General features: G+C 27.5%; 1 protein-coding gene across 4 annotated transcripts; it reads right to left on the bottom strand.

The window, feature by feature from the left end:
- Window positions 1–452: 452 nt before the first annotated feature.
- Window positions 453–26,462, bottom strand: LOC124424543 (carcinine transporter-like). 4 transcript variants are annotated; one of them, XM_046963750.1, is made up of 11 exons: window positions 18,190–18,348; window positions 17,469–17,955; window positions 9,885–10,143; window positions 3,758–3,968; window positions 3,273–3,531; window positions 2,313–2,505; window positions 1,960–2,178; window positions 1,634–1,848; window positions 1,241–1,416; window positions 790–962; window positions 453–644 (listed from the first exon to the last, which is right to left on the bottom strand). In XM_046963750.1, the coding sequence occupies exons 3-11, from the start codon at window positions 10,133–10,135 to the stop codon at window positions 548–550; spliced, it is 1,794 nt and encodes a 597-aa protein (XP_046819706.1). In that variant the 5' UTR covers window positions 10,136–10,143; window positions 17,469–17,955; window positions 18,190–18,348; the 3' UTR covers window positions 453–547. The 4 variants fall into 4 exon arrangements, with proteins under 4 accessions (XP_046819706.1, XP_046819707.1, XP_046819708.1 ...); XM_046963751.1 differs by having other exon boundaries at window positions 18,309–18,323; XM_046963752.1 differs by lacking the exons at window positions 17,469–17,955; window positions 18,190–18,348 and adding an exon at window positions 26,326–26,462.
- Between the last annotated feature and the right edge of the window lie 1,361 nt (window positions 26,463–27,823).

Raw genomic sequence — 27,823 nt, 5'->3', positions numbered from 1 at the left:
TTTTCTTATTATTATTATCAATATTATTATTATCATTATCATTTTTACGTCATACTGTATGAAATCATTCCATTTGTAATACTGTTCATTGTCAAAGATTAATACAAGTCTGAATGATTAAATTGTATATATATATATATATATGTAATTAATAATATATTACATATATATAATATATATAATATACATTATATATATATATTATATATATATATATATATATAATTATATCTTTGGAAACTCAAATTAATATCATATAAATATATATATATATATATATATATTATATAAATATATATATGTATATGTATATGTATCTTGAGATTTTTTGTTTTGTTTCTTTTTTCGCCTTTTTTTTTTTTATCATCATTATTATTCGTATTTCCTTTACTTCGTTAATAACATATTATTGTCCGATCCTTCGTTAACTTCAATCAGTGGCTTACTTAAAATCTAAGATCACACTTATTTACTATTATTATTTACAACGATTTGGTTATTATCATCACCGATATAGATTATTCAGATTATTTTGATCCATCGATCGCTATAATCTAGTAGAATCAATTCTTTGGATACTACCGTGGAAAGCAGTATTCGTCATACCTTTCTTCGTCCTATAAGATTTCTTCAAAACTGGAGTTCTAAAAATATTATTAATTTTTACATATCTACATATATGATGAGAATAATAGATTAGAAAAAAAAAAAAAATAATAATAATAATAAAAAAGGAAAAAAAAAAGAAAAGAAAAAATAATATGTTTATATTATAAGTAGATAACTTACGATGTTATGCATGGAATCCACCAGAAACTTTGTTCCCTGCCAAAATCATTTCCTTCTTGTAAAGATTCAGGTAAATCCTGATTTAAAGTTTCTGGTAATAACAAAGTTAAAAATGCATCTATGAAGGATAATAATCCGAGAACTACCAAAGGTAATACTGGACTTACGTCGGACTGAAATTAATCAAATTAATATATTACAATGATATATGTATATTAAATATATATATATACATATATATATATATATATATATATATGTATGTACATATATAAATTTTATAATACATTGCCATTTATTCATTTATAAATTTTCTAATTTCTTAAAGCAATCGTTCAATACGTTACTTACGGCAATGATTATTTTCTATTATAAATACATATGTATATATATATATATATATATTATATTACTAATAATGATATACACGATATTATGTATATATACTGACCAGATAAATAATGTAAGGTCCAATAATATGAGCGAAATAACCAATAATATGGATCAACGAAACGCCTTGTGCTCGTACAACCGTTGGCAACATTTCAGCTGCATATTGAAAACCAATATTAGCAGCTATGTTTACTCCTAAACGGGCCAGAATAGCCATAGCCACAGTGAAATAGCCTAAAATGATATTGTATAATCAAACAATTAATTATACGTACTAATATTGTAAATTTATTAAATCTAACGATAAAGTAAGGATTTATATATGAAGAAGAAGAAGAAGAAAAAAAGAAAAAGGAAAAGAAAAAGAAAAATATAGAACAGAAAAAGGAAACAAGAAAAGAAATGATAGACTTTTAGAAATGAATATTTCTTTTAAAAATGTACAACTTACCTTCGGGAGTTGCGATTGCGATAAATGAAAAAATGCCGCATAAAAACATTGAGGCAAATCCCATCCACCGTCGTCCCCATCTATCGAGTAAAAGGGCCAAAAGAATAGCAGCTGGAAGCTCGGTCATTGAGGCAAGAGAAAATGATGTGAAAACGTCGGGATCTAACAATTTCATATTCCATACGTGCCCATCAAATACCAGAACGATGAGAAGCCTAAACGAAAAGAATCAGAGAATGAAAAAAAAAAAATATCATAAATTCGAAAGGTATACTTTTAAACTCTCCATCTCTTTCTCTCTCTCTCTCTCTCTCTCTTTTACTTACCAATATATTACAAGTATAATCGTAATATATGCTAATCGAGGCAATTTGAAAAGATCCAAAACGGTATATTGCTGATGGACATTATCCTTCTCCGCTATACTTTTACAACTTTTTTCAAATTCGTCGAAAATCTCTTGCTTTACGTCTTTCCCATTGACCTTGGCGAATTTTTGCAACATTTCGATGGCCTTGCTCGTGTTACCCATCATTATGTACCATCTAAATAAATAAATAAAAAAAAAAAAATAAATAAAAATATAGAGAATTGTAACTATGAAATATATAATTAATTTGTCCTAAACGATCTAATGAAGTTTATAAATACATACATACAAACACACACACATACATACCGTGCACTTTCAGGAACGATCCAAGGTCCGATAAATGCAACGATCATGGGAAATGCCGTGACGATACTTAAAATTCTCCAATCTGCTATCCAATAAGCAATCCATGGTAATAATCCAGCTGCCGCGGCGAAATAAATTCCAAAAGACATATTTGCGAACAGCGTTCTATATCTTGGCCCTACATATTCGATAACTAAAACAAATTAATTAGTATAATGTTTAAATAGGAATGATTAAATTAAGAATAGTTGAGTATGTATAACGACTATATTTCGTTATCCGATAAGATTATTTTTAATTTCAAACCAAGATAAAATTGATTACTTTGTTAACAAGCTACTTCTATTTTATCGCTCTCTCTCTCTCTCTCTCTCTCTCTCTATTTTTATTACTTTCTTAGCTAAAAATAAATATTAGATTTATATCGTAATACTCTTCAAATCTGTCTTTTTTTGCGAACGTTATCAATGTTAGATTTGACTTCTTTTTCATCACTATTCAAATAATTATACAATGTAATAATATATGTACAATATATAATAATTATACGATATAATAATAATTACAATATAATAATAATGTTGATGAATTAAAATCATTCAAATATAAAAAAAGAAACATGAACTATTCTTTAGTTAATTATTATATTACAATAAAAAAAAAAAATTTAACTTAATTATTTAGTTAATTATTATGCCACAATTAAAAAAGAAATTTATATTACGCTATAAAAAAAAAAAGAAAAAAAAAAATTTATATCAAACACTTTACGTGTATCATCATATTATTGTGATTATCGATAATTTTCAAACAGTTATTATTAATCTCGCATATTAATCAGTTAATTATTATTATTATCTTATCTAGAGTATATATCGATATCATTGTATATATATGTATATATATATATAGTCATATACGTTATAGCTACTTATATTAAATAATATAAGATTAATTTACCGATGATGAAAAGAATGTTGAAGCAGTTGTCAAAGGATGTGCCGACGATTAATCTTGCCAGGCAAAATGTCCAAAAGCTATTGCAAAAGGCCGTAGCAACAGAAGCGAAAAATCCTACGGCATTGCAGGAAACCAAAGCGGGTATTCTACCATAATGATCGGCTATATATCCAAAGATTAAACCACCGATTATACTGCCAACGAAAAATGCTGATTGCGCTGCTGAACTCAAAAATGTTCTCTCGCAGACCCAGGACAACTGTGTTTCATAAAAAAAAAAAAAAAAAAAAAAAAAAAAAAAAAATAGGAAAAGATAAAACAGATTCGTTTGAATTCCTTCTTCTTTTTTATTTTTTTGTTTTATTGTATACGTCGTCTTTTTATATTTTCTTATATTTTTCAATTTATTATTATTATTATTATTATTATTATTATTATTTTTTTTTTTATTTTTGCTTTTTAATCTTTTTTTGAAATATATTTACCTCGGTAGCGATCGAGGCATACGGTATCATCGTGTAATTATATTCCCATCCGTTAAGACAAGGAACTTTTGGCCAGTTTGGATCAGATTCTGTGGTTCCCTTGTTGAGAATCTCGCTGTAATTTACATTGTACATGTAACATCTCGAAAAGGACGTCGAACTTTCTAATTTTAATTCTTCGCTCGTTGGTGGTGGTATCGATAAGGCGATTCTATAAAAAAAGAAAAGAAAAAAGAAATAAATAAATAGAAAAAACCAAAAAGGAATAAAAAATTAATATATATATATATATATGTATATATAATATTTTTAATATAATTTTTAAATGTCTTTGTTGAATATAGACAGATGGAAATTAACGAAAGGGTATAGAAAATAAAAAAAAAAAAAAAAAAAAAAAAAAGAAGGAAAAGAAAAAAATATACAAATTTATGATATTTAAAGAAACTCTAAATCCTTCTATATACAAAACGTTCTCGAATATTTATTATTTGTTTGTTCATTCGTCTATTCTTACGTCTAAGTTTATACGTAAGAATAAATAACGTGTGTACATTAATTCCAATGTCAATTTTATAAGTGTGATAGTTTGAAGGTCATGTGGTCCATAAAAATAAATTTATCGTTTCACCTGTTTGCTTCTTTCTTTCTGTCTTTCATTTATTTATTTATTTATTTTTTTTTTTTTTTTTTTAAATTTAACGTAAAAAGAAAACGTGACGTTCGTTTATTTTTCCTTCACGTTCGTCATCATTTGCTTATATTTAATTTGTTAATAATTAATTTAGAAGGAAAAAGGAAAAAAGAAAAGAGAGGGAGAGAGAGAGAGAGAGAGGAAAAAAAAGAGAATATAAAATCTTATTCACGCTCGATTAATTTCTTAATAAAAATTCTTCCTGAGGATTTTTAAATATGTGCATAACACATATAACTTGCGGAAATCTAACGCGTCTTTCGTATTTAATATTTCATGAGTAACTATTTCGAGGAAATCAAATGGATCGGTGATTTATGATCATCTACATGTTATTTCATTCATGCGCGTTGATTATGCACGTGTGGTGTTTTTAAAAAAAAAAAAAAAAAAAAAAAAAAAAGAAGAAGAAAAAAAACAAATCTGATTTTCCTTACCAAGAATAATATAATCGATTCTATTCTTCACAAGTTTTTATTTACTCGATAATACGATGATGATATGTTAAAAGCTAAAAAAAACAATAAATATATATATATATATATATATATATATATATTTCCGATTTACGAATTATAAATGAGAATAAAAAGAGAAAGAAGAAAAGAAAAAAAAAGGACTCTAATGATTCTTATCGATACGAGTTTCCAATCCATTTATTTTCATTAGCACCGGAAATATCGAACTGATACAATTATAGAATGTAGATAGGAATACATATGTACGTATGATTGGCCAAGAGATCTAATTTTTTTGCTTTTCAATATTTCACACAAAAGGATATCTTTCTACTTTCAAAGAATGGAGGACATTAACAAAGGTATAACTGACGTAATCAACAAGTAGTAGAAAAGATAATGTCAATTTCGTAAGATATTATTTTTTTTTTCTTTTTTTTTTTTTTGTTTTAATTCTAGTATCGTTATTTCTATGTATTGCATAATCATTCATTGCCATTTCAATGGATTTACATATTTCTGTTGATTTGTAGAGAATGAAATAGAGAGAGGGAGAAAGAGAAAGAGAAAGAGAAAGAGAAAGAGAGAGAGAGAGAGAGAGAGAGAGAGAGAGAGAGAGAGAGAGAAAGAGATAAATGACATTTATTATATTTTCAAATGGAAATATTTCGATATGTCGAGAGAGATATTCATGATAAAAATTATTAAAAAGGAAAGAAAGAAAAAAGAGTACAGAAGAAAAGAGAGATAAGTAAAAAGTAAAATTAAATAAGAAGAATTCAAATCTAATTTGTTTAATTGCTCCGTGTCCTCTTATTTGATATCTAATAATCATTTAAGATAAGCACATTGCGTTGATAATATTTTGAATATTAATATGCAAACCTGTAATTTTCCTTATTTATTTACGGCGATTTCATTCGAGTTGAAATTTCATGCATATATCTTATCTTATCTATGCAAGCATATAAATTATACATATGCATATTTTAAGATTTGGTTATTTTTATCATAACCTTCCGAGCGATTATTTTTATTATTATACAACGTTTGAAGATAAGTTCACGTGTTTATCGATATTTATGAATTGGAATGTTCCTTCAATGCTTTTTCCTTTTTCTTTTTTCTTTATCTATTTTTTCTTTCCCCCCCTTTTTTTTTTTTTTTTTTTTTTTTGGAGAAACAAAATTTACGTTTAATGTATACAGCATATTTCATTTACGATTAGTAATGATCGATAGTATTTTTGAATTTTGATTTGAATTTTTATTTCTTCTTCCTTTTTTCTTTTATACTTCGACGAAGAAAAATGTAAAAATTTTGACGTAACGATATTAATCCCGTAGAGGTACATCAATTCTATTCGAAAAAATATGCGAATGATTAATCATATTTATTGATATGATTTTTAATACTGTAAAAAAATGATCGATTTTGACAGGGCGTTTTTAAATCTTTTATAAATCAATTTTATGTACAGTGTATGCGGATGATTAATATGATTTTTTTTTTTAATTTGATTTGTTATACGAAGAAAAATGATCGATTTTTATACTGTGTATTTCAATCCTTTGTAAATCCGTGGTTTCTTTTTTTTTTTATATGTAATTAAATTATATAATTCGAAAATTACATTGTTACTTATACTGATATAGTTATATCATATATATATATATATCATATATATGTATATATATATATATATATATATATATATATATGCTAATTCAAATCTGACATTATAAGTGGATTAACAATAATTTTCTATTGACAATGTCAAAAGAAAAAATACTCGTAAAATTTATCGAGTAAATTGATTGGAAATTATCAAATAACAGATCTTCCTTTGAAAATCTCGAAAGCGAGGAAACAGGGAAACCACATGTTGATCGAAAATCATTCTGAATCATCCAGTCTGTTAACTGGAACTCATACAACAGTCATACAACACGCTCGTACGTCTTTTCCCTACACATTTATTGATTGACATGATAAACATTGATTACAACGGACACGTTAATCGTTATTTTTCTTTACAATAACTGTACCATTATATTTCCTAAAAAGAAAAAAAAAAAAAAAAAATTATCATAAATTGTCTAAAAAATTAAACTAGATATTTCACTTTACCACTGTAAATAACATTCCTCGAATCTTATCGTTTATTTTCTAATTACAGGTTTCTCAATGAAATGTGATCGTTTTTTTTTTATCTCTCTTTTTCTCTTCCTTTTTTTTTTATTATTTTTTTTTTTGTTTTTCTTTTGCTACAAGGAAAACTCAAGTTCCATTTTCGTTCAACAATTCGTCCTATCATCTTTTTATATATCCAATACGATCAATTACGAGCTTACGTAATTTTCTCTCTCTCTCTCTCTCTCTCTCTTTCTCTGTTTTTCTTTTTTATGAAGTAAATTTAAAACAAAATATTTTTTTTAGCATTTGAAGGAAGTCACTGAAGGATTTTCTTTTTCATTTAAAAATTATCAATGTCGCCTTTTTCCATCGAATGAATTATTAACTACACACACACACACACACATATATATATGTGTCACTATTTTATTTTTCTCTTTTTGAAAGAATTTAAACGACATTTTTCTGTGTTTTTTTTTTTTTTTTATTATTTTTTTATTGTTTTTTTATTCTCACGTATCTTAGAAAGAGGATTTAGATTTTTTTCTTTTCTTATTATTCCTTTAAATATATTCCCCTTCCCACCCCCTCCCCCCCACCCCCACCGGGCACGTAATCAAACCTTGTATCAAAAAGTTATATTAATTATTTGTGCATTACGTAAATTTTTATTCATTTTTCTGTATTAATAAAGAAAAAAAAAAAAAAAAAAAAAAAAAAAAAAAAAAAAAGAAGAATAAAAAAAAAAAAAGAAAAAGAAAAAACTTTAACACCGATGGTTAAATAACAAGACGGATACTTCATTTGCATAATACAACTGGCTCGTAATCGTTCGTACAATTTGCACCTTAGTATCTACGTAACGTTTATCAGCGTAACGCTTCGTTGATAATCGATTAACACTAATAATATATGAGAGAGAAAGAGAGAAAGAGAGAGAGAGAGAGAGCGAGAGAGAGAGAGAGAGAGAGAGAGAGAGATAGAGAAATTTTTAAATACAGACACGAAATTAATGTTCATCATTATACCGTTTCCTTCTTAACAAGATAACGTTCATTAACTCGATTTTAATTCAGTCGACGAACTCGTTGATTAAATGGTAAATAGTCAAGTAAATACGTATAAATGAGTATATATGGGTATGCGCATGTTTGTATGTGTGTTAGGTTCTTTTTCTTCTCTCTTTCTCTCTCTCTCTCTCTCTCTCTCTCTCTCTCTCTCTCTCTCTCGATCGTTGATTTTAATAACAAGCAAATATTCTGCAGTTTGATGTAGATTGGCTGATTAGACAATTCTTTTTAATTTTCATTTTTTTTTTCTTCTTTTTTTTTTCTTCTTCTTCTTCTTCTTCTTTTTTCATATTAAACATCTTACATATGTGCACTTATCTTTGTGCGAATATCTATCTCTCTCTCTCTCTCTCTCTCTCTCTCTCTCTCTCTCTCTCTTTCTGTATATATACATATAATTTTGCATCTTAAATAAGATAGCAGATCGTTAACCATATTCCGTCTCTCTTCATTTATCTAATTGCCTCTGTCTCCATCTCCGTCTATCTTTCTTTCTTTCTCTCTTTCTTTTTTCCTTTTTTTTTTCTTTCTTTTTTTTTTTCTTTTAATCTCTTCTCTAACAAGAATTAATCGTTATTTGTCAATGTCAATAGCTATTCATTCATAACGCTTTCGCGTTTGTCATTATTGTTATTGTTGTTGTTCTTTCTTTCTTTTTTTTTTTTTTTTGTTGGTCCTTCTCTTTCTTCTTTTGTATTTTATATTACATATTTATAAAGATGATCGGTCAAATGATTTGAAAGATTTATTAGCAAAAAGAAAGTGAAAGGGAAGTGAGAGAGAGAGAGAGAGAGAGAATGGTATTTAGTGACGACAAAAAAAGAAAAAAAAGAAAGGGAAAAAAAAAAGAAACGAAAAAAGAGAAAGAAAACGAAACGACAGATGATATAAATCGACCTTTTATCTCTGACATTAATATTTTTTTTAATATAACTATGTTTCGTTTAAAGCTTAAGACGATCGACTAGATTACAACATTGCATTTTAAATGTCGTAGAACATTCTACGATATTATCACAATTTCATGAATATCTCTTTCGTTTTCTTATTTTCTATCGTCACACACACCCGCATATATATATATATATATATATATATATATATATATATATTATTCACGTATTACTGTTTCATTTAAAATTTTCCTTTGGAAGTGATAAGCGGTAGCGATTGCGAGGTTACGATAAGTGTGATATAAAAAAAGAAAGTATATATGAATTTAGTAAATGATTGTTTACAACGATCGCAGAAATGTTGTTTTCCTTGGAAAAAGACGATTCTTGAGTCTATACATTCAGTTTAAACGTAGGATGCACGAGATAAAGACTTTGACACTATTTTTTGCCTTCAAGCGATCCACCGAATCTGCACGCTCGTTATTCTTCTCTCTCTCTCTCTCTCTTTCTCTCTCTGTCAGTCTATACGTGTTAAAACGAGTGCGTGGATAATAGATGTTATACTATCTGTCCGCCTGTTTGTTCGTCTGTCTCTCTTTTTGTTGCGTGTCTATGAGTGCGCGGGCGTGCTTTTACGTGTATATATGTATGTGCACGTGCTTACGTTTGTATATGTGTGTTCATTGCTAAATGTAAGTGCACGTGCTTACGTGTGTATATATGTGTGCTACGTGTGTGTGTACTCTCTCTCTCTCTCTCTCTCTCTTTGTGTGTGTTTCGTGGCACGTGTGTGTGTGTGTGTGTTTCATGTGTTTGTGTGCACGTGTCCACGTGTCTGTGTGTGTACGGTACGATATTGTAGATGTTACTCACTTTTGATGATCCGTGAGATTCCATTGCATGAGCTCCGGTATATGGCACCAATGTTCAGCTGGTACCAACGTTATGAAGAATTGTGCGAAATATAGGAACGCGTAGACGAAGGTGAATGGCAAAAGAAGAAAAAAAAGGAACAATTGATAACGGCCGGCTTCACCGACGTACGGCAGGACGTCATCGAAAGTCTCGATTTTTGGTGGTCTATTACCATCTTCCGTCTTTGCTGAATCCACTACGACCGTCATCTTTCAGTCTGCAATAAAAAAAAACAAAAATATATATATATATATGTTATTATTATTATTATCATCGTTATTGTTATTATTATTATTATTATTATTATTATTATTATTATTATTATTATTATTATTATTATTATTATTATTATTATGTTTATAATGTATTTTTATTTGTTATATTATATCGATAATAATTTTATTTGCTTTTATTTTTCTTCTTTTTATTCTCTTTAAATATCGACATTTATTTTTTTCCTGCCCGACGATATGCTTCAAATATTTTCTTAATTTACGATTCAGATTGTTGGTTATTAAATTTTTATTTGATTAGATAGATGATAAAATTATTGAAAAGATAGATAAAGAGAAAGAGAAAGAGAGAGAGAGAGAGAGAGAGAGAGAGATTTTACAAAAATTAAAGCGTTACATAATACAAAATTAATATTTTTCATTTCTATATATATTCGATATATGGCGATAAAATTAATTACTTTGAAAAATAAGTAGAAATAATTTGAGAAACGGTTGATTATGAAACACGATAATGAAGTAGAAACGTTATTACGTTTAGATCTCCGTTATTTGTTGAAGCGATAAGGTAATCGCCTTATCGTTTATTTATTAGTAAAACCGCTTGTCTCGTAATACTACCAGGCCTATCTAATGTATTCACAATTATATCTGTAGTCTTTAATTGACGAGCAACATACATACATACATATATATATATATATATATATATATATATATATATATATATATTCATACATATGTAATTGAACGAGAAGATATATAAAAAGAATTTTTTTTAATATTACAACAACAATAATAATAACAATAATAATAATTATTATTTTTTCGATAAGAATTATTTCGAAAGAATTATTTTGTCCGAAGACGAATGAGCTTTTATCTGCTACATAATGGATCTTTACAAAAAAAGAAAAAAAAAAAAAAAAAAAAAGAAGAGAGAAGGGGAAATTAAAAAGCGAATAAAAAAACAGAAAGCAGAAAAAGAAAAAAAGCAAAAAGAAAAAAAAGCAAAAGGAAATATTCCGACGGAATTAATATCTGCTAAAACCGTCGCGATAAAGAACGAAAAAAAAAAAAAAGGAAAAAAAAAAAAAAAGAAAAAAAAAGGGGCAGAGAAAAAAAACCACGAAATATGTACGAGTTATCAACGCGACTGATGCAAGATCTGACGAAGAGACCAGATTGGGATGGGTGGTCGAAAGAAAAAAGTGTTAAGCGAAGTATAAAGAAGAAGAAAAAAAGAGGCGAAAAAGAGGCGAGAAAGGAAAAAAAAAAGAAAGAAATAAAAGAAGAAGAAATAAAAAGAAAATAGGAAAGAGAGAAGAGAAGATTAAAAAAAAAAAAAAAAAAAAAAAAAAAAACAAAAGAAAGAAAAACAAAACATACTACGGACGGGTCATATCATTTATTTCGTCGATTGCGGTTTATTAATCGTCAGGGTGGCATCCTTCTTGTTTCACATAATAAAATCGACGAAACTTAAGTGGTCGAGAATTAAGACGAATTAAAGACGCGATCTTAACTAGCCTATTTCACACGCGCACGAGCACGCGCGCGCAGCCTCCACGTCCATTTTATAAACAAGTATAAAAGCTAATTAATAGAAAACTAACGATATCTAACACGCGAAATCTGATTTCGTTCGTTCTCAATGTTAAAATGACGTTCAAGGGAATCACCTTTTTTTTCTTCTTCTCTCTCAACTCTTTACCTCCCCTCCTCCACCCCTCATACATCTCCAATCATATCTAACAACGAATAAACTCATGCGTATTTGTATGGATAGGCGAGTATTTATTTGTATGTTGAAAAAAAAAAAAAAAAAAGGATACAAAAAATAAAAAAGGAAGAGAGACAGAAGGAAAAAGTAGAAGAAAGGAAAAAAAACGAAAAAATAATGGAAACTGAATAATTAATGACTAAGTGGAACTCTGATTTGTTTCGAACGATAGTAATAATAATAATAATAATAATAATAATAATAATAATAATAATAATAATAATAATGATGATGATGATGACGATGACGATGATGATGATGATGATGATGATGATGAAGAAAAATTGATATTAACTCGATCGATTTATCGATTTTATCTGATACGAATTATATCGATGAGAAAAAAAAAATGAGAAAAAGAATTGAAAAGGGTAAAAAATTGGGAAGATAAAATAGAATGAAATAAAACGAAACAAAAAGAGAGAGAAAAGAAAAAAAGAAAAGGAAAAATGAAAGAGAAAAGTTTTAGTCGTCCGTAGCGAATCTAATAAATTTTTTTTTTTCGTTTCTCTGATTTATTTACTTTTTTTTTTTTTTTTTTTTATAGGTCATTCTCGTTACCAAGATATCGATCGTAAATGAGACAAACTCGATATATAAGTTTTACCCTTTGTTGTGCGTCGAAATGTGAGTACATGGGATGATAATGATGACAAAGAGATACGTGTCGTCTCTCTCTCTCTCTCTCTCTCTCTCTCTCTCTCTCTCTATCTTTGTCTCTGTCTCGTAAAGTTTCCCCATGGCCGTGGTCGAGAGGGATATGAATTTTTCATAAAGCACGATCAATGTGTTTATTACGGCAATTCTTAATTGGCATGCTTCGTTATAGATCGCGCGTGAAATAGATAAAAAATAAACTTGGAAAAACAGGAAGCACGATGTGATTGCATTACGCAACGATATTCATCGTTTTGCTATTACACGTTTATATTTATATATTTATCTATCTATCTATCAAAATATCTATCTATCTATCTATCTATCTATCTATCCGTCTATGTATAATCGACCTTTAAAGTTTTTCGTTAGTTTTCGTTCCTTACTTTTGAATAATTTTATTTTTTTTTTTTCTTTTTTTTTTTGCCCGATCAAATCCTTTTTATTCCTACATTTATCGTTCACGCTATCATATTAGATGAACAGAATGTAAATCGTAAGTTTTTTTTTTATTCGTGTTTTTCTTTGTTTTCTTTTTCTTTTTTTCCTCTCTCTCTCTCTCTCTCTCTCTCTCTCTTTATTATCGTTATATTATTAAATCAATATAAGTGTACGATACCATCGTAGTTTTTTTTTTCTATTAATTTTATATGTGATGAAATATCGCGTGGGGGGAAGTGAGGGTGGGGGAGAGTGTGGGGGGGGACGTTTAACCATCCATTTTTATAATTCGATATAGTCGGTCGATCGTTCATTTCTTAATTAATTCGATAAGACGTATTAAAATATATGGTTGTTGTTGTTGTTGTTGTTGTTATTGCGAAGGAAGAAAGAAGAAAGAAAAAAAAAAAGAAAAGAAAAAGAAACAGGCGAGCTTGATTCTTACTTTCTTCGATCTTTTCGTTCACTTTTCTTCACTGTTTGCTCTCTGAACTTTTTTCTTTTCTTTTCTTTTTTCCCCGTTTTTCCTTCTATTTTATTCCATCATCCTTTTCTCATTTTTCATTCTTCTTTATCTTTGCATTTTCTTTTATATATTCGTCGTTTCAATGCAAAAGACGACAAATTGAGAAGTAACATTCTTTTTTCAATAACAAAACCATTCTTATAGAAAATTTATCATTAGTTTTTCATTAAAACGATCGAATCGCCAAAGATACGTTTGTATGTAATTATCGGGGATCTATAATTAAAATAACTTTGTCCCCCTAACGATTGGAATTCAATTTAAAAATCCCACAGGAATTCATTAAGGAATGCGGAAAATATCATTAGATACCACTTAGTTTCGATAATATTGTCTGAGATATGTATTATCACAGTTTAAGAATTTTACCATAATCGTTATGGGCTTGTCGCAGGAGGTCTGCGTTAAGAATTTTTTTTTTCTTTTTTTTTTTTTTTTTTTTTTTTTTTTCCTTTTAATTATTTACCCCAACGAGAGATATACGACTATTGAACGTCTTTTAAGTTTTATCTCCTTTTGTGTTATTTACGATTAAGTTAACGTCGCACGTTTTCTTTTTTTACATCGTCATCTCGCGAATAAAAAGAAAAAAAAAACAAAAATATAAATAAATTTTAATCCGAAGAAAACAAAGACGAGATAACAATTCTATACACGTTTATAATAAAAATCTTTTGGAAACGTATAATATTATATAAAATATCAAAATAGAATTATTATTGATCTAATAAATATATATATATATATATATATATGAAATAAATTATTAATATTAATCAAATCAATATGAATTAATTGAAACATATAGAAAAACAAATTCTATCGATTTTCAAAGTAAATGAGAAAAAAAGGGCAACGAAGAAGATAAAACAATACATTTCTAAATTATTAATTAAATATTCAATGGAGGATCGATTAATTTTTCATTAACATTGACAAACTTATTTCAAATCTCAATGGGAACATTTTGAATTATTCTTCGATAAAATGTTTCATCTCGTTGTCCTTGTACAAACGATCTTAGGCCAAATTGACAGAAACTTTTCGAATAGATTTAATATTTATTTTATTCTTCGATCGATCGAGTTCTTTCATTTTTCTCTCTCTCTCCCTCTCTCTCTCTCTCTCTCAATCTCTTTTCTCTTTCTCTTATTCTCTCTCTCTTTTTCTTTTTTTTTTTTTTTTTTAATATTTTTTCATTTTTCTTAATTCTTTTCTTCGCGATTTTAACTTCGCGACACACGATTACATGATAGATAGTTATTTGAATATAAATCTTCCCGATGAAGAAAACCTCCCCCACCCCTTCCCTCCCCCTACCTCCTCATTACACCATCCTGCCCCAGGGTAATCCGTAAAATCGTTTATTGAAGCGTATCAATACTGCTCGAAATAATAGCGATCGGGGGGAAAAAGAAAAAAAGGAAAAAAAGAACAAAAAGAAAAAAAAAGGAACAAAAAAAAAATCTACTCGCGTTGCTTGGTAGAATAATAAAAAAAAAAAAACCGTGCTTTCCGGAAATACAATATGAATGTATGTATGTATGTATGTATGTGTGTGTGTGTGCGTGTGTAGATTGTAGAACGACGTACAGTTAGTTAATAGAAGAAAGAAAGGTCGACATTATTTTCAAGGTAACAACTCGTCGTTGAAAGGAACACTCTTAACTACTTATTATTAATAAACTTATTAACAATAGTTATTCATTATATCATTAATTTTTCAACGTATGAAATATATCGATATATCTGATCAACGATTTACATACATATATATATATATATATATATATATATATATATACGTATGTACGTATGTACATACATTGATCTTATGTCAATTAGCTTCGATATATATATATGTGTGTGTGTGTGTGTGTATTTAGAAGTTGAATCGAATGTAACTGTTACGACGAATTTACAAATCAAACTTGTTGTGTGTATGCTTGCGTGTATATATTTATATGTGTATATATATATGTGTGTGTGTGTGTGTGTGTGTGTGTATGTGTGTGAAAGGGCGTATAGAGACATACGTATTGTATGTATGTATGTATTTATGTATACAAATGTTTAGATACACATTAGAAGGAATTACGAATAATAAAATAAATAAGGAAGTGTAGGAATAATAAAATAAATACGAAGTATAAATAGGAAGTATCGTTGAAAGTAAAGAGCAACAAAAAAAAAAAAAAAGAAAAAAAAAAAGAAAAGAAAAAAAGAAATAGAAAAGAAAAGAGAAGGACAAAAAAAAAAAGAAGGAGAAAAAATAGATTCGGAGAAATAATATTTCATTGTGGTTTTAACATTGATCGAGTAAAAGAAATTACTTGGAAAATGGAAGAAAAAAGAAAAAAAAAAAAAAAGAAAGAAAAGGAAAGATATGAAAAGGAAAAACAGAATCCAGGGAAATAAGGAATTAAATGAATCATATTCAAAACACACATACACATATACACGCATATACGTACAAGTAATAATAGACATTTAGTAAGTACGTACGTACGTATATACATTGTCCGTAACAGCTGATCGCATCTAAATGAAATCCAATGATATACATATACTTGAAATTATTTTAATTCTCTATCTTTATCTCTCTAACTCTTATCTATTCTTTCAAATCTTATCTATTTCATCAAATTTTTTTCTGAATATTTTTTTTTTCTTTTTTTTTTTTTTTTAAACACTTCACGTATCTTATGCCAATCCTTATAATGTAATAATAATAATAATATATATATATATAAATAAATAAATAAATATATATGTATATTACATTATAAGTTATGTTATAACGTTATATGTTATATTATGTATGTATGGATATTGGCACACGTGTTCTAACAATTAAACATAGATAAGTGATCTTAATAAATAACATAGATAAGTATCTTGTACAAAAAGTGAAGGAAATTTAATTTCAAGGTAATATCTTCGTGGTTCTACATAATCGTGGGAAACATTTTGTATGTGTAACTCGTTTTAATTTAAATACATTTAAATATTTGATCGATCACTCTCGCGTCTATATATATATATATATATATATATATATATATATATATATATATATGTATATTACATCAGAAATATGTAAACACTTATATATAATATATATCCAATATCCGAGAGTGTAATATTTAAATGTTTGCAAAAAGAAATATTAATAGATTGATTTCAAGGTAATGATTAATCATATGTATTTACATTTCGAATAAAATGTTTCGTTCTATATTAATTTAGATATCACTATTAAATTATATAGATAAATCTCAAATGGCATGTTTTAATTATACTATTTAAAAACTTTGCGTTTGTTTCTTTTTTTCTTCTTCTTCTTTTTCTTACTTCTTTAATCATTATCGACGACCAAAAACGAATTCTAGCAAGTTTAAAGTCACTTTTAAATTATACAATATCAATATCGAATGTATCTTTAAATATTACCACGAGTGACTTTTTTTCGTAGGAAAAAAAAAAAAAAAAAGAAAGAAAAAGAAAAAGAAGAAAAAGAAAATCATTTTCGAAAATAAAATACTTTAACAGGACGTAACGCTAGAGTACAATGAGAACGTATACAATTATATTTTAATTTCACATTTGCTTAGATAAAATATAATGTATATCCGTGTTAGACATACCAAATCAATAGCGTAACATCAGTAAACTACCTTAGGTAAGTGTTCAAGGGGACCTTGAAAAGATATACCTGGGATTAAGAACCGGACCAAGGACGGACGAGAATGTTATAGCGGTGTCGAAGTTTAATAGAAGAGAAAAAGAGAAAAAGCAAAAGGAAAAAAAAAGAAAAAAAGGAAAAGAGAAGAAAAAACAAAATGGAAAAGAAGAGAAAAGAAAATTGAAAAAGGAGAGAAAAAGAATAGAGTAGTTTTTACCTCTTTGTTCCTTTTTATTTATCTTCGGACCAAAGTAATTGTATATGGATACGGATGTATCTATATATCTTTCTTCCTTTCTTTCTGTTGACGTTATATGCACTTGCTGTTATCTTTGTTTCGAACGTAACACGTGTTGTTGTATGAAATCTTCTGTAAAGAACTATTCAGAATGATTTCTGACGATGACAACGACAACGACGACGATGATGATGATGATCTTCCACGTTGAGAATAATAATCCCTCCTTCGATGCGTTAACACTTGACAGATATTAATATATCGAAAACTCAACGTAGTTTGTAGTCTTCTTCTTTCGAGACACAGAACGATCGTTCAATTTGTTGAAAAAAGGTACGATAAGAAATGTTATATTAAATGAAAAAAAGGAAAAAAAAAAGAAAGAACAACGGCAACGAGAACGACGACGACAACAACAATAACAATAAATTTCCCGATAGATTTCAAATATCTATGAATGGTATATCTATAATGATATATAATTTCGGTCACGATTTAAAATCTTATTACGTATACTCGTATATATATATATATATATATATATATATATATACATACAAATGTACACGTGTATATCAATTTTAAAGAATAAACAAAAAAAAAAAAAAAGAAAAGATGAAAGAGAGAGAATTAAAAAAAAAAGAAAAAAAGTAAAGAACAGGAAGAACGGAGTCCTGTTTTTTTTTTTTTCGGCGCGTACTCTCTCTCTCACACACACTCTATCGATGATTTAAAAGAAATTTCTTTTTCTTTTCTTTTTGTTTCTTTTTTCTTTTTTTTTTTTTTTTTCAATATTTGGCCTTTTTTCGATGACGTTACATAGCCGTGTATCGTCAGGGGCACGTTACGACGGACTGTTTCTTCCAAGAGACATTGGTGGGGCTTTATAGTCTTAGCGGCAGTACAGGATTTCCCCACCCAGGACCACATCAGTGATATATAACTTTAACACCCGCTCAAGGTATATACATACGTATATATACATACGTATATATATATACGTATAGATATCTACCTCCCCCACCACAATCCCTTTATAGATACATGCAACAAGTCTATCCGAAGTTAATGGCTCCGTCTCTTTTCTATCTATACTTACTTATTTACTTAATTATTTGCTTAGTTACTTATTTACCTATATACTCATTACATATCGTCATCTATCATTTATCTACTTTTTCAACTACGTCCGTTGTTCTATTTGCCTTTTGCAACGTCACCTCTTCTACGATGACGTCAGCGGAGAACGCGTCGCGGGAAATTTCATGAGTTTTGTACGCTCACTCTCGTCTCATCTCGTCACACTTTATCTATATCTCTTTCTCTTTCTCTCTCTCTCTCTCTCACATTATATATATATATATATATATATATATATATATATATATATATATCTCTTTCCTTTTTTCATTCTTTCTTTCTCTTTCTAATGCACGTCATATATCGTTCTATCTATCCTACTCGTTCCTTTTCCTCTCCAACTTGGTTTCCTCTTTCTTCTGTTGCGTTGGCTCTTCCTCCAAGAAGACATGGCTACTCCAAACGTCATTGCCTTCACGATTAAAAAAAACGACCTTCTTCCCCCTCTACTCTTTCCCCTTCTTCTTGTTCTTTCCCTTTCCCCTTCTTCTCCTTCTTCTTTTTCTTTCCCTTCCCCTTCTTCTTCCTCTTCTTCTTCTTCTTTTTCTTTTTCTTTCCCCAGGTCGTCTGCTTCTTCTTCTTCTTCTTTTTTTTTTTCTCTTCTCTTCTTCTTCTTCTTCTTTTTCTTTTTCTTTCTCTCTTCTTCCTCATCTTCTTTCATTTTTTTTTCTTTTTTTCCTTCTTCTTCTTCTTCTTCTTGTTTTTTTTTTTTTTTTTCTTTTTCTTCCTTTTCTTCCCGCGAAAAATACTGGGGGAATGCTCGGCATCGGTTTACGGGCAAGATTTCGACGGACGAGATGATCGGTTTCTTGGTAAAACATTTGCGAACGCGGAAAGATTGTACGGCAGTTATTACTGTATTTATTTCAACGAAAATACAAAATTATCTTATATGTGTATTGCAAATACTATTAGAATATTGAAATTGAGATTAATGGTGTTATTTTTTTTCTTCTTCTTCTTCTTCTTCTTTGGTTTCTTTTAATTCACACGTCTAACTACATAAACAAGAGATTTATGTAGAGTAACGAGTCGTGATTACGTAGATTACGTAGAATTTTTATAATTATTATATATATATATATATATGATGAAATATCAAATTTATGATATCAATTGGAATATTGAGATTAAAATTAATGATAATATTTTATCTATATGTGTATCTGTGTTCTAAAGAAATGTATATATATAAAGACGAATTATATCGTTTGTTATCATTTTTAATTTTATAATTTTTATATATTTTTCCAATATCGATTTGGCGATTTTATTACGAATATAGTATGAATTTTTTACGGTATATGTATATATATTGTCTTCTATGATATTTCATTCCTATAAATTTGAATACAATTTTAAATAGAATTTATAACATTTCTTGAACGATATTTCAAACTTCTAGATTTGTCATTTTAAATAAATAAATAAATAAATGAATAGATCAAAAAATAAATAAATAAAAAAATAAATAAATAGGATCTGACTAGTAATATTTTATTAAAAATTACGATTGACGTTGGAATTGAAATGAAAGGAAAAATAAAAAAAGAAAAAAAAAAAAGAAAAAAAGAAAAGAGAAAAAGAAAATAAGGAAAAAGAAGACCTAATAAACTGTATAAAAAATTTTATACCAAGTAACCGGATTCGTTTACGTCGAAAGAGATACTACACAGGTACTGATGTAGTCCGGATCTCGGACTTTCCTGGTAGGTTCGCTGAGTTAGGAATGTTTTACTTTCCAAGTATCCTACGGCAACGATCAGAAAGGACTTTTTCTTAGAATAGTAAAGAAGATAATGATTTCCAATCATTGAATATTCCAATCCCTTATACGTATACATGAGCGAATTTCTATTCATTAATATATTTGTCCCGAAAGTTAAAAAAGAATTTGCAATTTTTATTTTACGTATGCAAAATCGTCGATTCTCCGCTAATAAATATTTTAAAACATATATATATATATATATATATATATATATATATATATATATATAGATATGTGTATATACACAAAAATACAGACACTCATATATGTGTAATACATATACAGTCTAAAAATTGCGTGCATTTCCGTGACCTTCATTTTACAACGAGCATTTTAGATAACGATCTATATAATTCGTCATACAATTCTTGCTTGACTAACTGTAATAAAGTCCGCGTGAGTGGTCGAGTACTTTTAGTTTCTAGTTTCGCCTTTTATCGATAAGGGAAACGAATGAATGATCGGTATTACCGATCGTTCTAAGAAAAAAGGAATGAAGAAAAAAAAAAAAAAAAGAAGAAAAGAAAAACAGAATAGAACAGAACAGAAATCTCGGACATTTTAAATCGATAATGAATACATATATATATATATATATATATTTAATAATCATCGGCCATATAAACGATAAAGTAAATTCTTATCGATAATCGTCGATGCGATTAAAAACTCATAAACGCGATTTGTATAGCCAGTGTGTCGATTGAATTACGTTTTTTCTTTCTCTTTTTTTTTTCTTCTTCTCTTCTTTTGTTTTATTTCCCTTCTTTTTTTCTTTTTTCCTCCCCCTCTCCATCCTTCCTCTTCATCAAAGTTTTTTCTATGTTTTAACCAAACGCGACAAACATACTAGGCGAAGGCCGTGAAAATCGTACTATCTTTCGTTTCTTTTCTTTTTTCTTCTTTGTTCTTTTTTTTATTTTTTTCTTTTTTTCTTTTTCTTTTTTTTTTTTTTTTCGATAAATCACTTTGCATCGATTATCGAACGTACGTATGTACGTATGCATGTATGCGCGTATGTATGTACTTATGTATAACTTGTTCGTTCGAGCGTGACTTGCGATTGGAAGATTGGAAGTTGATTTCTTTCTATTTTTCTTTTTATTTTGTTTTTTTTTTTTTTTTTTATTTATTTTACCTGTTTCTTTTTCTTTTTTTTCCTTTTTTTTTCAATTTTATCGCTGCTCCAGACGTATGAATTATAAGTTTGACGATTAGAAATTCATGTTTTCGTGTATTTAGATTTTTAATCTCGTAGCTATGATACAAATCTACATATATACGTAGATACAGTACCGTATTAACATTTTTAAAGGCCCTTAGTTATTGCTAAATCTACAAAATGTCTCAAAATATGATACTATGGATATATTTATGATTCTTAATTTCGTTCCTTAATGGGACTGACAATAAATACGGTTCTTTCATTTTTTTTCTTTTGATAGAAAATTATCTCGATAGAAAACATTTTAATCATTGATTAAAAATTCCATTTTAAGACTAATCACTACGATATTTTACGATATATTGTAACAATGAACGTCACAAAAGACATAAATGTAACCCATCGATTAATGGTCTTAACGAATATTACAACTTCATATAATAATAAAATTAATTAATTTCATATACCATATAATTATTCGTACGACAATGGGTGTATTATTATTAACATTGAAATGTATTAATACGTTTTTAAAAATGTATTAACTATGTTCAATTTTGCTCTTATTACCACTACATACATATATATATATATATATATATATATATTTGAAATAAAATATATTTAAAAAATTGACTCGTATAAATTGAAACGATTAAATAAGAAAATAAAGAGAGCGAGAGCGAGAGCGAGAGCGAGAGAGAGAAAGAGAGAGAGAATAAAAAAGAAAAAAAATAATAAAACTCATTGATAAATGAATTTTTGATGAATTAAGAAAATATGTTTCACCCTGTACGCGATTGTCGACGAAATCTCTTGATATAATATAACATGCATGTATGAGTTTTGTTTTTCTTTTTTATTTTTTTATTTCTTTCTTTTTTTTTTTGTTTTGTTTTGTTTTTCTATTCGTGGAATAATCCAAAGGAGAATGATTTGATGGGGTATACGATGTGGGGTTAAGTGAGGAGGATCATGTTACATATTGACAAGTGTTAAACTCTTATGAAAAACGTCAAAGCTATTAACAGTGTATTGAGTTATAGTTCTTTTATTGATACCATAAATTATAATGGACGTGTTGGATATCGCATCGTGTTATTATTGATTACTTCTCGTGACCATTTCTTCACTCTCTCTCTCTCTCTCTCTCTCTCTCTTTCTTTTTCTCTTTCTCTTTTTTTCTATCTCTCCTTTTGACACTATAAAAGTTATAGAGACCTTATTCATATTTTCGATCGATCATACGAGCTGACAGTACTAAAACGGATTCGTTAAAAAATTACGAACACACACACACACACACATACACACATATATATATATATATCTATACAGAGAGAGAGAGAAAGATTTTTATTTCATAAAAAATCAATTTTTTAAATATATTATCTTTTTTATTATTCTTATGTTATTAAAATTTTATATTATTTTCAATAATAATACAGTTAATTGAAAGAAAGAAGATCTTTAAAACCTATTAAAATTAGATTGTCTCTTCTTCCCTCCGCCCCACCCTCTCTCTCTCTCTCTCTCTCTCTCTCTCTCTCTCTCTTTCTTTTCTTTCTTTTTTAAATGAATTCGACTGGTTTTTCCAGTTACCTTCTGTTGGAAGTCCCCCTCCTATTCAGTATATATAATCTTCTCTTCTCGATGTATAGCTCGTCAGATGGTCGAAGATATCAAACTCATCGTGGTATTCACATTCATTATATTAAAGTCAACGATCCTGTCTCTCGTGTTCGTTAATACAACAGGAAATATTTATTTTCTAACTCGGAATGATATAAAGATTACAAATCTCTCTCTCTCTCTCTCTCTCTCTCTCTCTTTCATTCATTTTTTTTTTGTATTTGAATAGACGTTTAATAAAAAAATAATATATATATATATATATGTATTTCTTTTTGTTTTTTTTTTCTTTTTCTCACTTTCCTAATCTGAAATAAAATCATTCGCGACGACGTGAATATTATTTTCTTTTCTTTTCTCTCTACTTTTTTTTTTTTTTTTCTTTTTTTTTTTTTTTTTTTTTACTTTTTCCCTTTTTCCTTTACCTCAAAAGATCGCTTTTGTTTCTGTTCCTGTCGATTATTATTCCAACCGGAAAGAATGACTCGTCGAATTTAACTTGTCTTTAAACGCTCGTAAGTAGTTGCACGATTTTTCTAGACCGTTTTCTTTTTCTTTTTTTTTTTTTTTTTTTCGGGCGATAAATATCGCCCGATATAATGTCTCGCTTTTTACTTGACTAAATGCGTGATTACACATGGTTTTTTTTACACACACACATATACATAAGCACACAAACTTATATGTAAACGTTTATATAAATATCTCAAAAACGTCACGAATATTGCTTAAAAGATATTTAACCGTGTTCATCTTTCCGCTGTAAGTGGAAATTTATCATTCTTCGATAGTCAAATAATATTATTCGCGAACGAAAAGTCATACGTTTAATTACTTTTATCATCAAATATTATTTCAGACATTTAATCGTTTTTATGTTTCGAATAAAAATAAATAGAAAAATTTCCATGAAATTTGGTTATATTAAATTAAATATTGTTCATCAATGTATTAAGATATTTTATTTTTCTTCTGTGTTATTTTCTTTTTTCTTTCTCCTTCGATTTCATCGATTTATACATATTGTCGATAAAAAAAAAAAAAAAAATAATAATAAATTATATATATATGCTATATTAAATTGTTCATTTAAAAAATTTCTTATTTATATTTATGGATCGTTGCAAGTAAAAATATCGAATGATATTTAATTTTTGTTATTACTTAGAAACAGGTATGGTAATAAATAAAGTTCACATGTTTTTGCTACGTAATCGTGACGGACAAGTAATGTAAATGGATATAAACGAGTTATTACATATTGTGCAATTAAATATTGTGCAATTACATATTGTGTATTTCTACTCAAATATGTTATTATAATGTGATAACGGGAATGAAGGTCCATATTGAGAATATATTTATTGTTTTTTGTATGTATATCATTTTGACAACGTAAGTAGAATATTTTGTAAAATATATCGGAAAAGTTTTGACGAGTCATTCAATTTTATCTTTCTTTCTCTGTTCTTTTATTTTTTCCTATTTTTTCTTTTTCTTCTTCGCGTCTTTCTTTTTCTTTTTTTTTTTTTTTTTTTTCAATTTTATTTATTGTGCAAACGCGCGTAACTATCTGACAGATTGCAGACATCTACATTCACGATTACAGAGAACTTCTTTACCGACTCCTCGTTATTTCACATTGACAAGGTCGTTCATGTGTTCGATTAAAAAAAATTTTTTCCCTTTCTTTCCCCCTCCACCCCCCGCCCTTTTTTTTTCTTTAATAATCATTCCGTAATTAAGAAGTTACTAAAATGGCAAATCTTCTGTTTTATTTTTTATTTTTATTTTATTTTTATTCATTATGCTCATTCACTTTCTAACAATTATATTAATCAAGGAGGAACGTTATATTAACGCAATTATTAAAAACAAATTATATGAATGGTAAAAGAACAAGTGTAATGTTTAATACGAACGAGAAACGTGTGTAAATATAATTTTAATCGTACGATCGAAAACATGATTGATTTTGAAAATATTTAATTGAGTAGATAAAAAGGAAAAAGAAATTTATTTTACAACGTGGCACCGTTAAATATAAAAGTTTGTAATATTAACAGAATCGACGATTGTTTAGTTTTTCTTTTTTTTCTTTTTTTTTTTTTTTTTTTTTTTTTTTTTTATTACCTTACGCGCATTAAAACAATTTCAATGATTTATTGTAGAAAATATGTTTTTTTCTTTTTTTTCTTTTTTTTATGTTTATCCTCTTTTTCTTTTTTGTTTTCTTTTTTCTCTTTTCTCTTTCTTTTGCAATCACAAACGAAATTATAACGTTGCTCGACATAATTACATTACGACACTAAAGATAAATTAATAATATCGTAATTTTTAGCTGTATAATATTTAAACAGCAACAAGTATTTTTTTTAATAAAACGATTCGATACCTTATATTTAAATAAATAGCTTTATATATTTATTTTCTCAATAGAAAATTTTTAATACTTTATATACAAATAAATAACTCAATATTATGTTCCTTTTTATTCGACAATTTTTAATATTTCACATTTAAATAAATCACGCTCTCCGTATTATTTTTCTTTTTTCCTTTTTCTTTCGAATATTTTTTATATTTCACGTTTAAATAAATAACGCCGTGCAGTTACTTGTTTTCTTTTTTTCTTTTTTGTCCTTCTTCTTTTTCTTTTTTTTCTCTTTTTTTTTTCTATTGAAAAATTTCGAAAATGTTTTATATCCGAACAAATAACTCTATACATACATATATATATATATATATATATATATATATATATATATATATATATATACAAATAATTCTATATATTGCAAATAGCTTTCCTTTTATATTGAAAATTTTCAATATTTTACATTTAAATGAATTAACGTCATATAGTATCGAAATAAATGATATTAATATCTTTCTACGTTGAAAGTATAAAATTAATGATTGGTCATTTTTCAATCGTTGGGCGATTGCAATTTGATTTATTTATTTCTTTTTTTTGTTTTTTATTTCTTTCTTTTTTTATTATTATTCTTTTCTTTTTTTTTTCTTTTTCCTTCGTTAATGAAAAATTCGTGATAGGAGATTAGGAAGAAAGAAAAAAAAAAAAAAAAAAAAAGAAAAAAGGAAAATAAAATGTTATATAGACTTACGTTTATTTTTTTAGATCCTCGTGTAATCTTCCTTCTTACTGCTGTCAAGGAATCCAAGCAGCAGAAACAATTGCCACTTCACTCATCGTCGGCTAACCTTGCACTAAACTACATCGTCGCGGTCATGCCGCGATAACAAAAGTTATACGAACTATATAGGACATATTTTAGATAGACCCTGCATTTAATCGGAACACCGTTAGTAGGACAACAATGTCTGCCATACTCTCTCTCCATTATTTTATAACGAATATATATACTTTAAAATTTTATATGATGGAATTTCTTTCGCTTATTTTTTTTATTTTTTTTTTGTCCACATTTCGTTTGTCTTCTTTTTTCTTGTCTTTCCGTTTTTTTTTTTTTTTCTTTTTTCTTATTTTTTCTTTCGTCAAGTCACATACGCGAATGATAACGACTATAATTATAACGATGATGAGTTTCGTAATTTTTTCTTTTTCTCTTTCTTTTTTCTTTTTTTTTTTTTTTTTTTGTTCTAACTTCATATAAATCAATAGAAAAAGAAAAGAGGAAAAAGGAGCGAGGGAAAAAGAAAAAAAGATAAATGTCGTAATTTAAACAAAAAAAAAAAAAAGAAAAAAAAAAAATCCCCATAAAAATTACGCGAATGATAATTAAAATAGAAGAGAATAGGATAAGGAAGAAAATTTTGCTAAACGAAGAAAAATTTCATAACGTTAATATTTCGATTGTAATGACGCAAAATGAAAATAAAGAAGAACAGAAACAAAAAAAGAGAAAAAAAAGGAAAAAACAAAGATTAGATCAAATGAGATTAATCGTAAATAAATGCAATCGTTAAAATTTCAAATGGATCAATAACAATCGTATACGCGTATAAGATGTAAACGGGACGATAAGAAAGAAAGGAAGAGAGATAAAAAAAAAAGAAAAAAAAAAAAAAAGAAGGAAAAAAAAAGAGAAAAAAGAAAAGAATTGTAAATGATTTTACACAAAATAAAGGCAGCTTAGATAGATCCCTCATGTTATTGCAAAATATAATAGAAATGGAGGCGGTGGGTCTGATAATCTCATAACTACAGAATGACGAAATGATAATAATACGTTGGAAAATGTTCGATGGGTAAGTTTAAAATGGAAAAACGAAAAAAATAAAGAACGAGACAAAAAAAGGGGAAAAAGAAGAAAAAAAAAAAAATAAAGAACAAGAAAAAAAAAAGAAGAAGAAGAAGGAGAAAAGAATTAATAATGCAAAAGTTAAAAATACTTTCTTTCTCATCTTCCTTCCTCTTCATCCTTTTGTTTTATAAAAATGTTTTTTTTCTCTATTTTTTTTTTCTTTTCTTTCTTTCTTTTTCTTTTTTTTTTTTTTTTTCCCTAGTCTCGATGCGATAAAGAGGGTCTATAGTAATAGTCGCATGTAGGCCCACTGTCCCCGATATTGTCCGAGCCGTCCATTGTGCGAAACTCGCGAAGATGGAGGTAACATAATGAAACTAATTGGCTTGCTCTGATC

The sequence above is a fragment of the Vespa crabro genome, chromosome 6 (genome assembly GCF_910589235.1).
Source record: "Vespa crabro chromosome 6, iyVesCrab1.2, whole genome shotgun sequence".
Taxonomy (NCBI): Eukaryota; Metazoa; Arthropoda; class Insecta; order Hymenoptera; family Vespidae; genus Vespa; species Vespa crabro.
This window is presented reverse-complemented; position numbering and strand designations above follow the sequence as displayed.

Coding starts and splice junctions, on each gene's coding strand:
- LOC124424543 (XM_046963752.1), bottom strand. CDS start 10,135: ATGACGGTCGTAGTGGATTCAGCAAAGACGGAAGATGGTAATAGACCA. Junction 1,849..1,959: donor ATTATACTTGTAATATATTG/GTAAGTAAAAGA, acceptor CTTTTCGTTTAG/GCTTCTCATCGTTCTGGTAT. Junction 963..1,240: donor GACCTTACATTATTTATCTG/GTCAGTATATAT, acceptor GATTAATTTCAG/TCCGACGTAAGTCCAGTATT.